At 39.0% G+C, this 20,893-nt stretch overlaps 4 protein-coding genes across 5 annotated transcripts; 2 read left to right on the forward strand and 2 right to left on the reverse strand.

Annotated features, from left to right (window-relative positions):
* Nucleotides 1–304: 304 nt before the first annotated feature.
* LOC120009581 (ATP-dependent DNA helicase Q-like SIM) lies at nt 305–9,276 on the forward strand. Of its 2 annotated transcripts, none has more exons than XM_038860224.1 (17): nt 305–451; nt 1,808–2,413; nt 2,511–2,730; nt 2,822–2,932; nt 3,342–3,531; nt 3,897–4,230; nt 4,717–4,943; nt 5,362–5,418; nt 6,024–6,104; nt 6,206–6,269; nt 6,546–6,645; nt 6,729–6,812; nt 6,913–7,000; nt 7,244–7,360; nt 7,485–7,577; nt 7,871–8,248; nt 8,737–9,276. In XM_038860224.1, exons 2-16 carry the CDS (start codon nt 1,822–1,824, stop codon nt 8,192–8,194), a joined length of 2,682 nt encoding a protein of 893 aa, XP_038716152.1. In that variant the 5' UTR covers nt 305–451; nt 1,808–1,821; the 3' UTR covers nt 8,195–8,248; nt 8,737–9,276. The 2 variants fall into 2 exon arrangements, with proteins under 2 accessions (XP_038716152.1, XP_038716153.1); XM_038860225.1 differs by having other exon boundaries at nt 1,815–2,413.
* Nucleotides 9,277–10,127: 851 nt separating this feature from the next.
* LOC120009711 (probable histone H2A.5) lies at nt 10,128–11,013 on the forward strand. Its single transcript, XM_038860400.1, has 2 exons — nt 10,128–10,385; nt 10,630–11,013. Exons 1-2 carry the CDS (start codon nt 10,185–10,187, stop codon nt 10,843–10,845), a joined length of 417 nt encoding a protein of 138 aa, XP_038716328.1. The 5' UTR covers nt 10,128–10,184; the 3' UTR covers nt 10,846–11,013.
* Nucleotides 11,014–11,542: 529 nt separating this feature from the next.
* Nucleotides 11,543–15,456, reverse strand: LOC120009710 (autophagy-related protein 18a-like). Its single transcript, XM_038860399.1, has 4 exons — nt 14,519–15,456; nt 13,252–13,459; nt 12,822–12,948; nt 11,543–11,803 (listed from the first exon to the last, which is right to left on the reverse strand). Exons 1-4 carry the CDS (start codon nt 15,308–15,310, stop codon nt 11,710–11,712), a joined length of 1,221 nt encoding a protein of 406 aa, XP_038716327.1. The 5' UTR covers nt 15,311–15,456; the 3' UTR covers nt 11,543–11,709.
* Nucleotides 15,457–15,942: 486 nt separating this feature from the next.
* Nucleotides 15,943–20,776, reverse strand: LOC120009709. Its single transcript, XM_038860398.1, has 3 exons — nt 20,619–20,776; nt 19,425–20,547; nt 15,943–18,632 (listed from the first exon to the last, which is right to left on the reverse strand). Exons 2-3 carry the CDS (start codon nt 20,536–20,538, stop codon nt 16,237–16,239), a joined length of 3,510 nt encoding a protein of 1,169 aa, XP_038716326.1. The 5' UTR covers nt 20,539–20,547; nt 20,619–20,776; the 3' UTR covers nt 15,943–16,236.
* Between the last annotated feature and the right edge of the window lie 117 nt (nt 20,777–20,893).

Consider the following 20,893-nt stretch of genomic DNA (forward strand, 5'->3'; position numbering starts at 1 on the left):
TGTTAATCATATGTATGCGAATTTCATCACATTTTACCTAAAATAATTTTTAAAGACAATTTATTGACAAGAACATTTATCCATAGTTTTTTCTTTTTACTGTTTCTCCAGAAAGTTTAGTCCTCAATGGGCCCTTATTGTGGGTTTTTGGTTCTAAATGGGCTTCAAAATTAACGGGTTACAGAATATCTGGGCCTTGCGTTTGACAGCGGACATAAGCCCAGTTCATGAATCATGCTTCAGCTTACGCATTCAAGTACTTGCAGCGACGCCGTTTAATATAAAATCCAACACAGTTGTTACTCTTTCGGGAACCCTTTCCAATTTCCGTGATTTGAAGTCTGGCGCGGGGAATTCTCCAAAAACTGTCGCGCTTGTATTCAACATCCTCGGCACGGCATATCCTAGGGTTTCAATTTTCGTCCTCCGTCACTGCACTTTGTTTAAGCAGGTACTCTCAAAATTCGTTTCGCTAATAGATTTTGTGGATCTTGATTATGGTGTTAGATTTTAAAAGTTACCTTACGCATCGTTTTTTTAAATTTATGTTTTAGGTGAAGCAATTGAATCTGGGAATGTTGCTTATCCTTGAGATTTTGTTTGCTTTCCGAGAAAATTTTCGGATCTATGGATTTAGTTGATGCGATGTAGTTAAGGATATGCGTTGGATTTGAATTTGATTTTCTTTTTTATCGTCTTAATTTCTAGGGTTAATTTCGCTGCTTAGGCATCGGGAAAGTAGATTTTTGCCATCAAAATCCGATTATATGTGTAACACACAGAATGGTTACGGTAGCTGATATGTTTCTTTATATGATCTCATAATGCTCAATGATTTGTCAATCCTCCACTTGTAAATTAAGAATACTGAAGAAAATTGAAAAGAGAATAATGCTTTATCGTTTTCCCATAAGAAAGTAACTTCGATTATTAGTATGTATTTAGTTTATTAGACAGGGAAAAACACAAAAAAGAAGAAGTTAGCTGAGCGATGTTTCCAAGCGCGTAGGTATATTTGGTTTAGTTGTTACTAGAAAGCGGATGCCCAACAATCCGAACTTGTATTCCCATTATTAATGTTTTCTCTCGTGGTTTTCTTTCATTTGATCGGGGGCGGCTTAACATAATTAGAGGCCCTAGACAAATATTATAACTCAGACCCTTTTAAATTTAATATAATTTTTAATTTTTATTTAAAATTTACTTTTCTTATTTTTTGAGATGCAAAATCACTAATTAAAATTTTATATTCAAGATTTTCTAACATTTCTTTTTCAATCGACAAAAAAGCCAATCCAATTAACTTTTCTTGTTGACATAGTTGACCGCAAGTAGTTTTTTACAACTTTTTTTTATGAAGTTTAATATTTCAATTGGAGTATTTTTTTCTTTCAAAATTTCATTTTAAATTCTGAAAATTTCTTTTGTCTTGTAAATTGTGTTTTAAAGGTGGCAGCTAAACCTGCAATCATAAATGTAAATGTAAAGAAATGATTGTTTGGTAATTGATAGTTAAAAATAAAAAAATGAACGATGGATTGACTTGAAAATTGGGTGTACAACTTGTTGTGAATGAGACTAGGAATCTAATAGAGTTCTTTAACTAAGAGACAACTTAGATTGTAAATTAATAGTTAGTTTTTAAAAAAAAAATTATTTTGAGCTCACAAGGTCACAATTATGAAGGCCGCCTAGGGGTTGAGCCGCCCTTGCATTTGATGTTACGCGGGCATGAGGTGTGTGGTGCTCCTATAGTTTGAGCATGCTACCTAGGTTCATTTATTTAGTACTTTTGTCTTCTCTTTAGGAAGCAGTTTCTTTATGATGGATGACAATGGCACATCCAGTGATCAAGTCATCCATAGACTTGTTGAAATGGGTTTTGAGAATTCCATAGTCAAAGAGGCTGTAGAAGAGGTTGGTCCATCTTTTGACGTTGCAGTTGAGTACATCCTGAATAGCTCTCACAGGGACAACAGAGATGTATCAAGTAGGACTCAAACTTTCAGGAGCAGTCGAAAGAATTTAGGCAAAAGATCCTTGCCCTCCCAGCATTCTGCAGATCTAATGCGTCAATCTAGTATTTTAGATCATTTTCAATCCGCAGGAGGACAGAAACGAAGCAGAACTAAAGCTGTACCCACTATTTTGGATTCTCAATCTATGGGGTCACCTTGTCCTGGAGAAGAATGTACAGATTCTTCACCTTCTATGAATTGCAATACCAAAACCATACAAGAATCATCACCAATCCATTGCCTACAGGAAGATTTCAAATCGGATTGGGAAGAGAAAGTTGGTATTATTATGCAAAAGCATTTTGGTTATTCATCCTTGAAGAATTTCCAAAAGGAAGCATTGTCTGCTTGGCTAGCTCACAAAGATTGCCTTGTACTGGCTGCAACAGGATCTGGTATTGTTCATTGATTAACTTTTTAATCTTCTTCGTCATTATTGTATAATTTGTATTCGGTGGAGCTAAGATTTTTTGCCTGATTACCGCTTTGCAGGTAAATCCTTATGTTTTCAGATTCCAGCTATAATATCCGGGAAAGTTGTGGTGGTGATTTCACCACTGATAAGCTTGATGCATGATCAGTGCTTAAAGCTATCGAAACATGGTGTCTCTGCTTGCTTTCTTGGATCTGGGCAACTTGACAGAAGCTTGGAACACAAAGCATTGAGAGGCCTGTATAGCATAATATATGTTTGTCCAGAGACAGTTCTAAGGTGAAAAAAAATTGCCTTTGTATTTGTATCATAAAGGATTTTTGGTAAGTTGTGTGTTGTTGATCAGGTAAGTGCTTGTATTCTGCTGCAGACTGATAAAACCACTTCAGACACTTGCAGAAAACCGTGGAATTGCGTTGTTTGGGATAGATGAAGTTCATTGTGTTTCTAAGTGGGGCCATGGTTTTCGGCCTGATTACAGGTCTGTTCATGTCATCAACATCTATTTGTCTTTCTTTCTTTTTTTTCTCTCCCTATGTCAATTCAGCTGGCTGTTTCATTGTTGGTTGGATTAATTGCAGTATGAATTCATTTTGAACAACTTTGGCTTCGTGTGTATTAGCAGCCCAAAAGGGCCATCAGTTGCTCAAATATGATCATCCTTTCTGTGAAACGCGTGCTATATAAACAGTGGTCCTACCTTTTAGGAACTCACCAAGTTGGCTTCTGTTATAATACCTCTATTTAAGTGCCAATTTGATCTGCATAATTTTCTATCAATTTGATTATTTAGCCAATCATTCTTGCTTATATATTTTCTTCAGAAGTCGTCATAGCTTTTGAATAGAGATGATAAGAATTATCACTATTTTTTTTACAAAATGTTTCAGGAAACTGTCTGTCTTGCGAGAGAATTTCAGTGCTAGCAATTTGAAATTCTTAAAATATGATATTCCCCTGATGGCACTGACTGCTACTGCAACTGTTCGGGTTCGAGATGACATTCTCATTTCATTGTGCATGTCAAAGGAGACAAGGGTTGTCCTCACTTCTTTTTTCCGATCAAATCTTCGGTTTTCGGTGAGCTTTCCTATGCTTAATGGCAGTTTCTGCTATTTGTGTGTCCCTGTGCAAGTGTTTTGTGTGTGGGTGTTTAGACTGCATGTTGGTTTCGGCATGTGTTATGTGGTTCCCTGTGTGCTTTTGTATGTCTACATGCATGTGTGTGAACAATAGTTATTTTCTTGTAGTTTTCAAACTGACCAGTATTCTTATGTTTGAAGAAATTTCAAGTGGTTCTTATTGCATACTACATAGCCTTTCAATTATTTTAAATGAAAAGCCACTTTTGATGTCATATATCTACTACTATTGTTTTTGGTATCGTACAACTATATCGATTATTGTTATTTCTATAAAGCTTCATAAGTTGCTGCTATTTGCAGGTTAGGCATAGTAGAACATCTTCTTCATCTTCATATGAGAAGGACTTCCACCAGCTAATAGACGTATATACTAGGAGGCGTACTGTTCACAAGAAAGAAAATACGAATTCAAAAGAAATGGACAGTCATGGCGGCATAGTTAAAGCAGATGTGTTCCCTCCCTGTGTTTTGGACAACTCTGAAAATGGTTGTAGTGACATAGATGATGACAACGATGATGATGATGAAAATTCATTGAAACATAAGGAATCGACTGCTTCTGAGGGACAAGAAATGTCAGTTGACTATTTGGAAAATGAGATTGACATCTTTCAGAGCACTAATGATTGGGATGGTACTAGTCTATTCTTCTAGAATTTTGTGATGTATTTCATATCTAGATTGTGTTGTTCTACCTTTATGATTGGTGTTTGTGCATCACCATATTGTCAAGAGCTCATCCTACAATGGTACCAAAATACAAACACTTGAAACACACCTACCATTTATACCATTTCCCTCTCTTTGGCAAGAGTTCAAAAATGGTTGCACAAGTGTCATTTTTCTATTGGTTTTGTGGGTCCAAATTGGTAACTTAATAGGCACTTGATATATGGAGTATGTACAAGGTTTCAAGATAGGCACAAGTGTTGTTTTGCACCCATTGTGGTGCTCTAGCACTACACTTTGACAATAAAGTGCAATTTGAAGTGTTGAATGTAGCATCCATTGTGGATGCTCTAACATACATATCATACTTCAAAAGTTAGTAATAAACTCTGGCTTTGCTACACGCTTATTGGTTTTTTATATTAACAATCTGACAGAATTATTCTTACAGTTGCCTGTGGTGAATTTTGTGGAGAATCTCCATCTAAGGACATGGATATTTGTGGGTCATCTGAGCTGATTGATCCACCGAATAAACTAGAAGAAAGACTAAAACTTCTGCAAGAGCCTTTAGAGTGTGGGTCAACCATCATATATGTTCCCACAAGAAAGGAGACGTTGAGTATTGCAAAGTATCTTTGCCGATTTGGTGTGAAGGCTGCTGCATACAATGCGTCGGTATAGTTTGTGCATTTCACTCATGTCTATTCAGAAGAGTGTCCATTGTTCTTGTGTTTATTATGGTTACTGTGTGGTGCTTTATCTCTATCTTCCTGTTCAATTAGCCCTCAAGGAGAACTCAATTCACTTTACAAGTTTGGTCCAGTATCATTTCCTTGATTCTATTTCGTGGCAAAGTTCTAATTTTTAGGGATGCCACTATGGTGTACTTCCTATATTTATGGCTGTACTAGCCTAGATGGCATCATCTTTAAGTGTTCGGATGTGTTTACTTGTAATCAAATGCCAGTGAACTAATTTTACCATAGTAGTAACATTTTCATTTTTGCAATTTCCACAACATTATTCATTTCATTCCACCATGACGAGTACTTTAATTTGGCAAGCCATTAACGTTTGGTTTTTTCCTCTCCAGTTGCCAAAAACACATTTAAGGCGGGTTCACAAGGAATTTCATGAAGATGTGCTGCAGGTACAGGGTTTCGAGTTAGTAGAAGATTCTGGAAACTGGTGACCTTTATTTGCTTCTTTCATAAGTATCACTTTACTAAATAAGCATAAGCCTATTTCTGTTCAGGTGTTTGCTCTTTTGATGAATATACTTATTTTGATATTTTGAGCAGTATAGTTTTAGCTTTCTGCAAAACAAAGAGAACTTCTAACTGGTCTTAAAACATGATGTTTGGGCATATATGAATATGAGTCAAAAGTGAATATCTATGGCTCCATTTCTAATGATTACTATTTCCATGTTCTTTCTGTTTATGCTATGTGGAAGCAACTTTTGGTATTTTTTTTCATGCATATGATGCTTAAGATCTAAAATATTATGTTTATTGGATTTGTAATTATTGTAAACAGATTGGCCGTTACCTATTACCTGTGTTCTTGAGAGAGCATGTTGATAATCTTGGGACATTTGCTTTCTAGTTTGTATTATTTCATGGAAACTAAACTTGGTTTGGCTCTTGATTTATGGGAATTTTTCTTTCATTTGTCGTGTTTCCGAATCTGAATTACAGTGAAACATAGGAGATTAGTCAAGACCTAATGTTTCTTTTTTCACCTAAACTGAAGGTGATTGTAGCGACTGTTGCTTTTGGAATGGGGATTGACAAGTTAAATGTTCGAAGAATCATCCACTATGGCTGGCCACAGGTTTATCTCGTGGATTTCATATTGCTGAATTATTAATTAACCTCTTCTAAGATCAGTGCATTGTAATAAATGGAAGAGATTCCTTCTGTGTGTTACTTCAGAGTTTAGAAGCATATTATCAAGAAGCTGGCCGAGCTGGAAGGGATGGGAAATTAGCAGACTGTAGTAAGTTCTCATATTACTTTTAGAATGTGTCACTATCTTACCTTAATAGAATCTTACTCAGTGATGCACTTGATTAATACCAATAATATATACTCTGGCTCAGACTGTTTTCCCTGCAGCATAAGTATTTAATTCTTATGTCACATAGAAGCTTCTCGCTTGTATGGTCTTGAAGTTTTGTAGGTCAAGCTTTATTGTAACTATAGTAAAATGGAGTGTAGTGTTTATGTCATGGTAATTAATTTTTTTTATAAGGTATTATTTTTTGAAAACCAGTCTTATATGCAAACCTATCAAGAATACCTTCACTTCTGCCCACTCAAAGAAGTGAAGATCAGACAAAACAAGCCTACAAGATGTTAGCTGATTGCTTCAGGTTTGTGTCAAATGCATCCTGCACATCCTAGTTCCATCCTTTTCACTTTTCCATTCGTTGAAGATTGTTTTGTTTATTTGCAGATATGGAATGAGCACTTCAGTTTGTAGGGCTAAAATACTTGTGGAGTACTTTGGAGAGGATTTTAGTCATGAGAAGTGTCTCTTGTATGTTTTCTTCTCTTTTCTCACAGCTTTTTCAATAAAGTTGTATCCTTCAGCTGAGGATTTGATGTCAGGGAAAAACTTTTCAATACATTCTCTGTAGGTGCGATGTATGTGTAAACGGACCTCCTGAAATAAAAAATGTGAAAGAGGAACTGAATATTTTGATGCAGGTCATTGCTGCTTATCATGTAAGTGTGCTGATTCTTTTTCCCCTTTTTCCCTAAATTTTACTCACTTAGTCACTTGTGCTACACTTTTTTTGGTTCTTATTAGTGTCCACATGAGGTGGTAGTTACTATTTCAGCATTGGTGAACAATTTGAATGTGATTGGAACTTAGTGTAACCCTTAATTTTTGAGGGTTGAGTGATATGATTCTTTAGACTTCTATTCCCCCAGTGCTTCTACTGAGAGCTTTGCATTGAATTTCAGGGAAGGAGTGGTCTCACAGATGGATGCTATGATGGTGAAGCCTCTAGTGACACAAGAAGACGTCAATTCATTGAGAAGCCAAACCTTAGGATGTTCATCAGTAAGATAAGGGAGCAGGTGATACTGGTTCTAGTTTCTCTCCCAAATCTTGTCCAAGCCAAAATTTTCATATGGCGTGTACGATATGTATAGCTTTAATCAATTAGCTGTTTAATGATTTGTGGATGATGGTTGTATGCAGTCTCAAACGTACTTGGCTACCGATACGCTATGGTGGCGAGGTCTGGCTCGAATTTTGGAAGGCAAAGAGTTCATCACTGAAGGAGATGACAAGGTATACGCTAATATGACTTTTATTTTAGGCAAGTTTTTCTGGGATATATTTCTGGTGCAAGCAGTATATGCTTCGCAAATTTACATCGCACAGAAAGCAAAAGAAAACAGAAATTTTTTCAACGATCTCTTCTACTTGGCTATAAATTTTTTTGTTTTTTGTTTTTTATTTTTGCACTCTGATCTGTTCAAATACTCATAATCGCAAGCAAAACTAAAAAGTGTTGTGCATGTATTCTCCTTGATATTGCCACTCTAGTGACCTTATTATTTCAACTTACTTCTTTTTCACAGATTCATGTTCAGATAAAATATCCAAAGCCAACAAAACTAGGACTGGAGTTTTTGCAATTTGAGAATGATCAAACATTTAATGTTTACCCTGAGGCAGATATGCTGCTTTCCTTGAACAAATCCAGATCATATTCTACTTTTGCTGATTGGGGAAAGGGCTGGGCTGATCCTGATATTCGCCGTCAGCGCTTAGAGAGGATGGGATCGAACCGAAAGCCTCGAAAGCCACGGCAACCAAGAAATAGACAATCGAGAAAACGTAATCAGGATTTGGGAACTGCTCGGGGTAGAATACAAGCTAAACTTCTAAAACAGAAGCAATAAATTATGGTGATGAAATTAGTTATGGTCTGCTAGTCTCTTCACGTTTTGGTTTCGGTAAGTTTTCTGTCTCTTCATGTTTTGACTTACAATCTTGAATATTTCTAAAATCTCAGCATAATTTTCCTTCACTTGGCTATTTCAGAAGTTCATCTTAACTTACCGTCCCCTACCAATTACCACACGAACGTGTAAGAGTTACTGTTGAATGGTTAATAATTTGTCTTATGTGGGTGTTGGGATGACTGAAAAAGAAAGGTTGCGTTTGTCTCTCTACCCAAGTCTACTTTTTGTGTACCACTCCAACTTTCTGCCTGGAATTTACCAAAAACTGCCAATTTCCAATCCTATGATGTGAGAGAACGGCTCAATATTGTTGGTCTAGATGTGTGAATCTATGACCTTTTCATAAAGAAAAACCCTATCTAGCAAAACAGGATTAGATTCTCCTAATTTTATATTTTTCCCTAGATGAAAGCAATGAATCTTTAAAAGGTTACCTATATACAAAGTGACATTCTTACATTATTTTCTTTCTTGCCCAGATAACCACCAGAAGCTCCATGGATTATGGCCGAATCGTTTACGCCATAATCGGCTTCTCTGCATCATTCTTCTTGTGCTTGCCAAATCTAAAGAGATGGCATAGACAACGAGTCACAAAAGATAAACTGAGGATTGTAAGCCAAGCATTGGAACAAGCTGAGGAAAGATTGGTAAGGTTTCAAGAAAGGCATGATCGCATACTCAGCATAATATGCTCATTTTATTTGTCTAGCCAGGACCTCGAAGATGCCTTGGTCGGTGCTCGGGCTGCCATGAATGAAGCATTGGAGTTTTCTGTTAGCTTGAGAAGGATTCAGATGAAGATCATCAGCTCTTACCCAGATGATGTTGATTGATATCCCCACGTTGGATTAGAAAGCTATATGGAAACCCAAATAGGCCAAGAAACAGTCAGTGGATTCCTTTTTGAATCATTTACAGGTTAGAAACAAAGATCGCAAAATATTTGTTGATCCGGTAATTAAATGTATTTTTTTTAGGGTTCCAGTTTTCTCTATTAATTTTTCTGCTAGTCTCCATTTTTCGTCTTTCATGGTTTCTTATCAGTAGAGAATATAGATGCCTATAATAACTACAGTACAGATACTCAGAATCTGTTCGGTATTTTGTGTTTCATTTTCCGAAAAAAAGAACAATCAGTAAATGCATTCGTTGCCCATTTAGAAAACACGGAAAATAAGAAAGTAATTAAAATCATTTGAAAATAGAAAAAATATAGACGTTTTTTGTTTTCTAGAAAATAAAAATAGACATTTAATACTTTCAAGGTTTTTTTTTTTTTTTTAAAATGGGGGTTTGGGTAGGGGGTAATATTTGAACTCATGTCTATGCGATGTGATCGTTGTTCAACCAACAACTCATTTTTAATACTTTTTAGGGTTGAATAGTACAAAAATTAATAATCGAATATGACAATAATAGGTCATATTCCTCTCATATTAGTAGTTTTCGTGATTTTATAAGATCCAAGGGTTATTGAAGACTACTATCGTGGTAAATCTATCGAGATTAAAACGTTAATTATATTCTGAGCCGTTAGATTTACCACGATGGTGGCGATCACTTAATTTGAAGTTTGAACCACCCTAATATGAGAGGAATATGACCTATTATTGTCACAATAATAGGTCAAACTTCAAATTAAGTGATCGTCACCATCGTGGTAAATCTAACGGCTCAGAATATAATTAACGTTTTAATCTCGACGCCAACAAACGATCCAAGTAGCCAACGTGTTAATATCTGCACCGTCCATCTAAAATCACGAAAAGCATTTCCATCCAACCATTCCGTAGAGAAAAACGGGAAGAAACGGATTGCCAGCGTGGCACAAACTGGCTATAAATAAACTCCCGTCCCTCTCTATCTTAAGCATTTCAAAAGCCTCTATTCCCTCCGAAAAGCGACATTGTTTCAGAGATTGAAGATGGAGTCAGCAACGATTAAAGGCGCAGGTGGTAGACGAGGAGGAGAAAGGAAGAAGGCGGTGAGGAAGTCGACGAAGGCAGGGCTCCAGTTCCCCGTCGGTCGGATCGCTCGGTTCATGAAGAAAGGTCGTTATGCCCAGAGAATGGGAACCGGAGCTCCGATCTATCTCGCTGCCGTTCTCGAGTACCTCGCTGCAGAGGTATCTCAGATCCGATTCTCTCTCCATCTCTCTTTATCCCTGTTTTGTTTTGAAAATTGTTGCGAAAACAGAGGATCTTTTGCTTTCGTAGGCATTTGATCACCAATTCTTGTCAGATCTAGAATAATTTCAAATTGTTTGGTTGCTAGGAAAATACAAAGGAAACCACGTTTCTTTTGTTTCGATCATTTTGCTGCCGTTGATTGTGGAGCGTGGAGTGATGAATATGCTCTTGTGTTGACAGGTGTTGGAATTGGCGGGGAACGCGGCACGTGACAACAAGAAGAACAGGATAAACCCGAGGCACGTGCTTCTGGCGATAAGAAACGATGATGAATTGGGGAAGCTTCTTCAAGGCGTCACTATTGCTAATGGTGGAGTCCTTCCCAACATAAACCCTGTTCTCCTGCCCAAGCGCTCCACCACTGATTCTGAGAAGGCCTCTCAGCCCAAATCTTAAAGTCCCCAACAAGTTTATTGGGCTTTTGTAGTTTGAGGCCCATTTTGTAGTTCATGCTTGTATCTATCGTAGTTCATATTCCCTAACGTGGTTTGGGCCCATTGTGTAGTTCTGGGCTTTTGGTTGTTAACTTGGCAGCTTCAAATAAATTTAACTTTATTGGTACTATATTTGTTTTAATGTTTTCTAGTCTCTGGCTAGAGGTATAAAATGGGCCGGCAAGGCCCATGGTGGCCTGACTCTTTCGTGGGCTGGGCCAGGCCTTTTTTAATAAAATTACGAAGGAAATGTCACACGTGTTATTGCAAGGATTTGAAATCTTACCTTGATTTATAAAATTAAGGACTTGACAAAAATACTACTACATTTCATTTGTGAATGTCATTCCCCTACTTAAATATTAAAAAAAAAAAATTGAAATATTTTAAAATGGGCCACGCCCAGTTGGGAACATCAACCTAGCCTGTGAAAATGTGCTGGGCTGGGGGCCTAACATGACACTTTGACATTGGTCAATGGGGTGTGCTGGCCAGGCCCCTAAACGGGTTTGACAGCCAGATGATGGTGGGCTATTGTTTCAGCTTTGTGACTAAATATAATTTCCTACCAAACTTCTCACTTTGGGGATGGTTTTAATTTATATTATGTTAACTGCTTAGGAAAGCCTAGCTTGTCACTTGACCTAATAACCAAACAATTATCAAAACCTAGCCAATCTTCATTTACCCACGTGGTTAAGTTATTTACAACATTATGTACTTTGCCAAAATTTGTAAAGAAACTGAAATTATGCATACCATCAGCACTGGAAACGGAATCATTTTTACAAGCTCTTCTGCCGGCTTCAGGAAATTATGCATACCATCAGGAAGACTCTTCTGCTGGCTTCAGGAAATTGTAGTATTCAAGCCGAGTCATCTCTCCACCAGCCATGGGATCGAACTGGCATCTGTGGAAACTGCATCAACGATCCAATAACACAATTTCATAAAAAGGCTAACTGTAAATCAAATATTGACAATTACTCGTTATTCCTGCACATTAATTAATACCAATTTTAATACAGTCAACAAAGTGAGTTGGCTTCATGTAAAAGCCAAGTGTAGGATTTAAAGTCCTGTTCAAAGGAGAGTGGGTGTAGTGTGAGAGCCATAACAAGGAGATCATCCATGATAGAAATGAATGGAGAAAACAAATACATGTGATGGATTCCCAGTAATGTTTTTATAGACTCATGTAGCCGACCCCAAATTTTTGGGATAAAGACTCGGTTGATGATGATGATGAGCAACCAACCAACCAATGGTCGGGCACTAGAAAGACCAGCATACATTACTCATTTTATAGGTGTAAGTCACAGACTCACAGGGCAACAAATAAGCTACTTCAATCCACTTAGTGTATGTTTGCAACAGAATGGGAAATTTCCAATCAAGAAATAAAATATGATGATGAAAAGTAGAACCAAATATCAATTACGTGAGAATCCATGAACACAGAGCAATTTACTTAATTACTTATAATGAAGATGCTAAACTGCATGAGCTAACAACAAGGAAAGAACTGAGAGAAATAAGGGGGAAAAAAACCAAGACAGAGACTACGGGCTCGTCTAGATGGGTCATTTAAAACTAACTATCCAACAACAATGTGCTACTGTTTTATGACAGCTAATGACAGAATAATTATCAACTTGAGTGCGTGATGAAGAGTGATATAATTCATGGGTGGCTACACTTAGAAATGGATGTTCAGATTTAGGCATCACCAAAGCCTAATCTATGTGAGCATTGTGCACCAATTAGGGTGAACTATGTATTTCTAGAAACATTAATTGAATAGCAAGGGAGAAATATGTATGTCTATGAACATTAATCAAATGGCAAGGAATGCTTCAATTTCATTCAATTCCCCATTCCACAATCCACACCCTAAAAATAGCAAGATAAATCAATTTCATCTAGCTCGGTGGTTACCTTCCATCCATGCCGATAATCATAAGAGTGTTTTTTTGGAGCCCAAAGGCCACAAGGTACTGCAAACCTTCATTCAACCGAAACTGAGCCACCGACCACTCTGAGCTAAAATACCTTGGCAATATACCTGAAAAAGAAACAAACCTTGGGATCAGCCCAACTAATGAGAAGAACAGTGTATGAAACAGAACAAAAGTGTACTAGAAACACATAATTAGATAAAAGGCATGAAGAAATGCAATGGCTCCAAGTTCCAGAATCCATATTATTATATCACAGAATTCGTAAAGCAATAAATGACAACTAGAACCAATTGACAGTCATCTATGACCACCTCAACTATGATTCCCATCGCCCTTTTTAAAAAAGTGATTAACAGGAAATAATAAACTATTTCAACATTAAGTGATAATGAACAGAGATAGATGACCTTTAAAGAGGGAAAGTGACAATTTAGATGGCTGATCAGACAGACTCTGCTCAGCTGCAGCACAAGATCCATCATTCCCCAACAATCCAGAAACTGCCTTGAGACAGAAGACATGGACAGTTCCCTTGTCACTTGAAGCAGCTAGCCACTGTGCAGTTGAAGAGAAAGCAAGGCTATATATCTCAGCTCTCTCTGAACCTCTCCTGACCTACATAGAGAGCAAATATTACATGAATCTAGATTCTTTTAAAAGCTGCCATACGGAAAAAATATAAAATCTATTAAACTTAAAAGGTGAAACTCAGATAACGGAAACGGTATGGAACTAATTACAGCTAATGAAAATCAAGAACGAGGGAACCTTAAGATCCAACATGTGCTATAGGACATTATCCAGTATTACTGCATCTTTGCATACAATTTTGTATGCCAAACTCATTTATATTGATTAGCTTTTCACACAGACAAATATGCCAAAAACAAACAAAAGACAAGACATTTGCATAAGTCATGAACTGCTTCCAGCGCCTGTTTGATAGACTGTTTAACTTAGGGGATACGACAAAAACAAAGCAATTACATATGTGAAGACTTGAAAAGTGTAGAAAAAACCTGAGCTAACACGAGGTCCAGATGTACAATCTAGTTCAGACATAAAGATGGGGCAAAATGGCACTTATCTCCCTAATGCTACAAAGAAGCCAATACAAGATCCTATTATCCTAAGAACTAAGGACTAGCAATGCAGGCCTGATCAAGCATTCCAGCAAAGTTTCCCAGCATTGAATAAAGCAAATATAACCAGTTTTTAAAATTCACACTCAAATCTCACCTGATACTGATTCTTATATAACTAATTAATGCTACTATTAACTCTAGATTAGCCAACCTAAATTCTTAGATATTTATTCCGTGCTTGAAACTTCAATGGCCCTCGGTCCCTTTCACAATTCGTGCTCACCAACATCAATTACCCAATCATGAAACCATATGGCATGGCAGCAATTAAAGGCAAAGAAAACAGTTCTCATAAGCAAAGCTACTTATCAAAACCAAAGCAAAAAAAGTTTCACATGTCCACTACTTAGGAACTTTCACAAATGGAATCTTCAATATCATGCATTAAATACAAGTTCAAGCTCAACTAAAATTCTGGAGCTCCATGCATTCCTTTCAACTAAGTAAAGCCAAGTAATTAAAAGATACTTCACAACTAGAACTATCACAAATGGAGAGTATGAAGTCATTAGAGACGTAATTCAACTACCTCTTGCAGAAGCGAGCCATCAAGAGCATTGAAAACTCTAATTAGAGTCCCTTTACTACTGGCCGTAGCCAACAGCCTCCCATCCTGAGTGAGTGTTAAGCACGCTAACCTTGAATCATGCGCCATGACAAACTTAGTACGCTTTGACCGGTAATCCTCGATCCTCAATTGCCCTTTCTGGAGGCCAAGAGTCACCAGCACCATAGGTCCTACCACGTGCGAAACCTCGCAAAGGCCTTTAGGGTTCGCGGCAGTCTCGATTTGGTGTACCAGCTTCAAATCCGCGAAGTTATAGACGTAAACCCTATGCTGCAACACCACAACGATACGGTCGTTCCGGAGACGAACGGACTTAACGTCTGAGCGGAAGGAGAGCTCGCCGATACACCTTGACTCGACATCGTTCCAGATCATGAGTTTGTTCGACGGGAACATCGGTGGCTGTACGGGATCACTGCCGGCGTTCGGAAGACCCACAAGTCCAAGCATCTGGCTACGGAAGAGCATCCCAACGAATCCAACGGCCCCTCGCGGCTGCGGTAAGAAGTCACGGCGAAATTGAAGCTTGAATGGCTCGCACTGGAAGACGAGGAAACCGGAATTGGTCCCCGCTGCGAAGCACGCGTTGTTCTGGTTGAAAGAGAGGTGGAGTAAAGTAGGTATCGAGCCCGACGACGTCGGATTCGGGTTCGAGTCCGGGTTGCTGGATTGGATGAGAGAAGGATGGTCAGCTGAACTAGGGAGCGAAGAGCAGGAGTCCCCGTCCGACTCAGAATCGGACCGCTGAGCCATCGGAGAGAGAGGGTTTGGGTTTCGAGAGTTTTGGGAACCCTTGAGGAAAAAGGACCCACTGAAGCAACTCAAAGTAAACTCAAATTACCCACTGAAGGAGCAACCCCTGACATAACTCGAGCAACTCAAAATAGACTATATAAACATTTTTTATATTGAACCGCACGACTTTATCTTCTTACACATATGATCAACCCATACTATTTAAATCGGAAAATATTCTCAATTAACCTGTTAAGATAGGAATTGATTCTTAATCTTGTGTGTTGGTTACCATGTGAAGACAATATCGAGATTAATCTTTAGCGAAATAAATACAAATTCTATTCAATCACAAGATCCCCCAGAGAATAACATGATTAGAAATCAAAATAATGATGAATCATCACTGTATATGTTCTCTCCAAACCATCCCATATAGAAAGACAAATCACTTTTGACTAATATTTGTATTCTAGGCCAATGTTAGTTACATATAGAGAGCCCAACCATGACTCAAAGCACCTACTAATGGGTTACCACATCGGCCCATTCGATTTATTTAGTTATTAAATCCAACTAGAAACTTATTTCTTGCTTGTGGTTGTATTATAGTAATACCACTCGAAGCAGAAAATAAAATCATAAAGATCTAAAGTAAATAAAATAACCACCCTCACAATTCAGTACTAAAACATAATAGAACAGCCAAATATATCAAATCACAATGTAGAGGAGTGGGCAGCAGGGCCCAAGCCATCCAAAAGGGTCATCAACAAACAGACAAAAGAAGGGAAATAAAAGACGAGAATAACGTCCAGTACATTTGGTCTACACATGAAGTTATTGATGACTGGCCTCTCATTGAAGTCCACTTCCTTCCATTCCAGAGCATTTGGGCAGCTGTTAAACACGAGTTTTGCTGTAATTTTCTTGTGAAGGATCCATCATAGGGGATGGTATGGGACATATCCTAGCAGGCCCGTCAGACTGTTAACAACATCACTGCATCTTGTCATAAGGCTTAGCATCTGTTGTGAGATATCTATGCCGGCTGCGGCAGAGGCGGCAGCAGCAACAGCAGGTGAAGTATTAAGATTGTGGGAAGTACGATGCAACTCATTAGGAGGGGCTTTTGCAAATTGTGGAGGAAGGGGAAGGATGGATGATGATGTAGAAGAAGGAATGGCCATATGAATGTTGTTCTTACTATTAAAATCCATTGAACCAGAAGCACCAGCATCGGCAAAACTAGTATTGTTGTTTCTATTAGCAAGCATACTAGTTTCTTTCCCACCCAACATGAATTTTACACGGGGAGTCCTTCTACCACCATTACCATTACCACCCGTTACCTGGCTTGCTTCATCCCCATTTGATCTCTTCAAACAGGACTTGAGCTGGATACTTGACTGTGGAATAGGCGGCTGCGCAAGTGCTGGTGTAGGTCTCTCGGTCATTGGATCTTTGTATCGCGAAGTATCCATTGGAGTATCATCACCTCTGCCCTTGTCAGCTCCGGATCCTTCAGGAGCAGAACCTCCCACTTCCCGAAGTTGGTACCTCACATTCACATTGCCAAATAAGGACTTGTTTGCAACAGCATATTTATATGCAGCTTGAGCATCAAGCTTATGCCGGAACACGACACGACAAGTGAAGGATCTCCAAAACACTCGCATAGCATCCTGATCTATTGAGCCAAAACGACCAAACCTTGCCTTAAGCTCTGCAGGAGATGGAAGTGATGTCTCAGGAGGGAATTTCATCACCAACATTGTAGGCTCAACAGGTCTAGCTGGAGGCACCATTTTCCTTATGGTAGTGTTCGCTTTGATAGGCCTTGTTGGGGCCATGGTCACTTGCTCTTTTCCCTCTGATTGATGGACTTCTGCAGGCCTCTGAGCAGTCTTCTTCTCTGCAGCCAATGCTTTCAAATGATTGATCTTCTTCAGTCTCTTTGCTGCAATCTCTTCTTGACGATCAGATGGAAGACGCTTTCGCCCAGCTTTCGTTGGATCCTCAGGTCTATTATTGGGTTTCACAGGCTTTGAAGGTAATAACTTTCGAGTATTCTCACCAGGAGAAATGCCAGAAACACCAACACCAGGGAAAGATTTTGTTGCACGCAACTCAAGAGGTTCATTCTCTGTTGGTGGTGACAGAACTGAGCTTTTCTGGTAATAAAGGGACCGAAATCGCAAAAAAAATTGTTGTATCGTTCGAGGGCTATTCCTCTCCGACCCATGAAAGGGATTAAGAGCAAGGCCACGCAAATCCTTGAGAAGTTGTGGAAGCTTGAGCTCATTATTTCCTAAACCAGCCATTGGAGATGCACCAACAGAATTAAGCAAGGAACTAGTGGCGCTGCCATCTTTCCTCTGTAGGTTCACCTGAGAATCCCCCTTACGAACCATGCTAACATGGCTGGATTTTCCTGCTAAATTGCCCCCAGCACCTGTGCCAGAGGTCATATGCTTCAGCGGACGATGAGGGACTGTTTCTGAGCCAAAAACTTTCTTTTTCTTCATTTTTTTCTCCCCCATAGTAGAGTTGTCAGTGCCCAACTCTCCCAATGGCCGTTTAAGAATTTTGGGCTTTTTCATCTTAACATTATCATTTATTTTACCAGAATGCTTTGCATCAGTCGATAAAGGACGCACACCAGTGCAATCATCCTGAATCTGAACAGATCCCATATTTCCTTCTGGTCTTGCTGAAAATCTCAACCCACTTGACTGAAAGCCTTCATTTAATCGGGATGCTTTCACATCCTGCTCATATTTGAGGTCAGGCATAATCTCATCTTGCCGAAAAGATGGTGATGTACCATCAAATAAACCTGGCAACACTTCCTTCCCAAAAAAACCAGTAAAACCTTTGCTGCTTTCTCTCATTGCTTGATTAAGAACCCTCTCCTTCTGAAGAGACGGCTTCACATCATCAGCAACTTGGCTAGCAAGTGCACTGCTATGAATTGGAGCAAGATTAATATTTTGCACACCTTTACCATACAAATCTCCTCTTAAAACTGCACCATCCCTGCCTGATAACAAATCGGATTGCTCATCTTTTGCCATAAGATGAGGTGCTGAAGCTGCCCTCTTCTGTAACACATAATCTCCTGCTTCTGGTGCTAAGGATCCCTCCATGCAAGCAGCAGATGGAGCCAGCAAGCTCATTTGCCCTGGGCTCACTAGAATGGCTGCTGAGTCACTTGGTTCATCTCTCCTCTTGAAGAGGTACCTGTCTTTTTTAGAATGGTCCTTGACTTTCAAAGACTTTTTGGAGCTCTTGCCACCACTTAGTGTTTCTGCGATCACTAGTGGACCACTTAAAGGAGCTGATGAAGGCAAGAAAAAACATATACATCAAAAGGGATGCAGCGTTTACACATAAAATGAAACAACATATAGATAAATCGAGTTGAGCATAAAAGTTCTATTGATGGGATTAGGACAAGCGCTTTTTTCATATGCTTACACTGCACCTGCCTACTTATGCTATAACTTGTTGCCCTTCTCTAAATTTAATTAATTTGATGTATCTTTGCAAGGTTTGCAATAAATCATCATATCACATATTTCTATTTCATTTATGCATAAAGGCTAAAGCTGTGAGTAAGTAGCAAAATCCCATCCAGTATACGATCATCCATCAGAAAATTTTAAAAATACTTCCAGAAGTGAGCCCCTTCTAAAAGTTATCTTCTTCAAGCTCATTTCTCCAGAAGCCAGGCACTGTTTATCTCCTCATCCTCTCAACTTTAACATATGAAGAATATGCACAGTTTCAATTACGAACAATTGCTCCCTTCATAGTACAATAGGACACATACAACAAAGAAGTAAAAATTTATCAGCTCAAAAGGTCTTTTTGAATGAGGAAGAAATTCAATACATTAGGAAAATATCAGCTATCATGTGAAACACAAGGCTATATGCATAAATCCCACCAAATAGGATTAATGTGAGGTCCTACAGAGGTAGAGAACTAGTGGCACTGGATAATATGTGGAATTTAAGCCTATATGCATAAAGTATCATATTATAAATGTCTTTGGAGACATTGAACAGTACAGTCAAAGGAAAAAAAGAGACATAAGTTGCTGAGATAAAAAAAAACAACAACAAACCTCGGGGAGGCTCCCTATCTGGCACAACAACATTTTCACGAGATTGGGGTGTCGGTTGCACTCCAAATGCCTGTGCGTATGTCTCATCAAACTCCTCAAACACAGCCTTGCGCAAGCAAGACACCGTAGCCTTATTGTTTACAAATTCAAGACTTGTCTCCTCACTATCTCGAGGTGCCAATGCCAATTGTTTCAAAAACGAAAGAATGGCACTTGGCTGAAAACCATCTCTTGCCTTGCTAATCTGATTCACTGAATATATCACATTAGGTTCATAATCTGGAACATCCACCGCAAAATAACCTTTCACATTAGTGGGCCGAAAGTTATATGGGTTCCTACATCTACAAGCCAAGCCAAGGCCACGCCTCCTACTAGCCTCATCCATTGCTTCCTCCACAGCCTTAACGAAATTCCTCGCTGTAGTTTGCTGGGATTTCTCTGCAAAATTGCGGTCAAAAGGGATAAGCTCGGATGGGTCAAACCAACCATAACTACTATCCCCAAAGAAGGCCACCAGCACATGACCATTTCTCCTTGTCCGACGGACGGAAGGTGATGCAAATGCCTCATTGAATATATGCCCTGGCCACCACGGGTGTGATTTCACCTTGCCCCACACCATATCACCCACTTCCAATCCATACTTCAATGCCCGGGAAGTACCCAGCGTCGATCCATTTTTCTCACTTGCTACATAATCATCAAACTCTGACAACAAAGACTTATACATGTCTCCCTGACTATCAACACTACCAGATACACCAGTTTCAGAATCAGACGCATCATCGTTACCATCAAACTCATCATCCTGCGGGTCAAAACGAACAACAGTAGAGTCCCCATCTTTTGGTTCAAAAACTCTAACTCCCATTTCCTTATCTACACCATCACTATCCTCAGAAACCCTAGCTCTAACCCTAGCATCCTCAGATCTTTCGTTACCCAAGACCCTACGGTCTCCTTCACTCTCTGGAGCTCTTGAATCCAGCCCCAATGATGAAACCCTAACTTCATCAACGCTATCGACACCATCCCCCGGAACCCTACCTTCTTCAACCGCATCCGATATCTTCCTCTCAAAATCACAATCGTTGTTCATTACAGATATCATTGCAACCGGCTAGCAATAAAAAGCTAATCAGAAACCCTAATTATCGAGAGCTCTCAAAGACTCAAATCATCAGAACGTACCTTTCAGACGGTTCCATAGAGGAATAACTTCCTGGAAATCGCAATAACTGCACGAATTCTAGGATATGAGAACAAACACCTACGGAGAAAGAGAGGGAGGCAGGAACGCTGTTTGGATGGACATAATCTGGGTGTGCGATTTTCTTTTTGCGTTCAGACGTTCGTATAAACAGTCGCCTTTCGCAGTGATAATGATAACATACAACGAGGGTGCAGTGAACCCCAATCGATGTGAGTCATTAGATCCTGCCACGTTATCTCGTACTGCAATACGG

Source organism: Tripterygium wilfordii, chromosome 11, assembly GCF_013401445.1.
Source record: "Tripterygium wilfordii isolate XIE 37 chromosome 11, ASM1340144v1, whole genome shotgun sequence".
NCBI classification, from domain to species: domain Eukaryota; kingdom Viridiplantae; phylum Streptophyta; class Magnoliopsida; order Celastrales; family Celastraceae; genus Tripterygium; species Tripterygium wilfordii.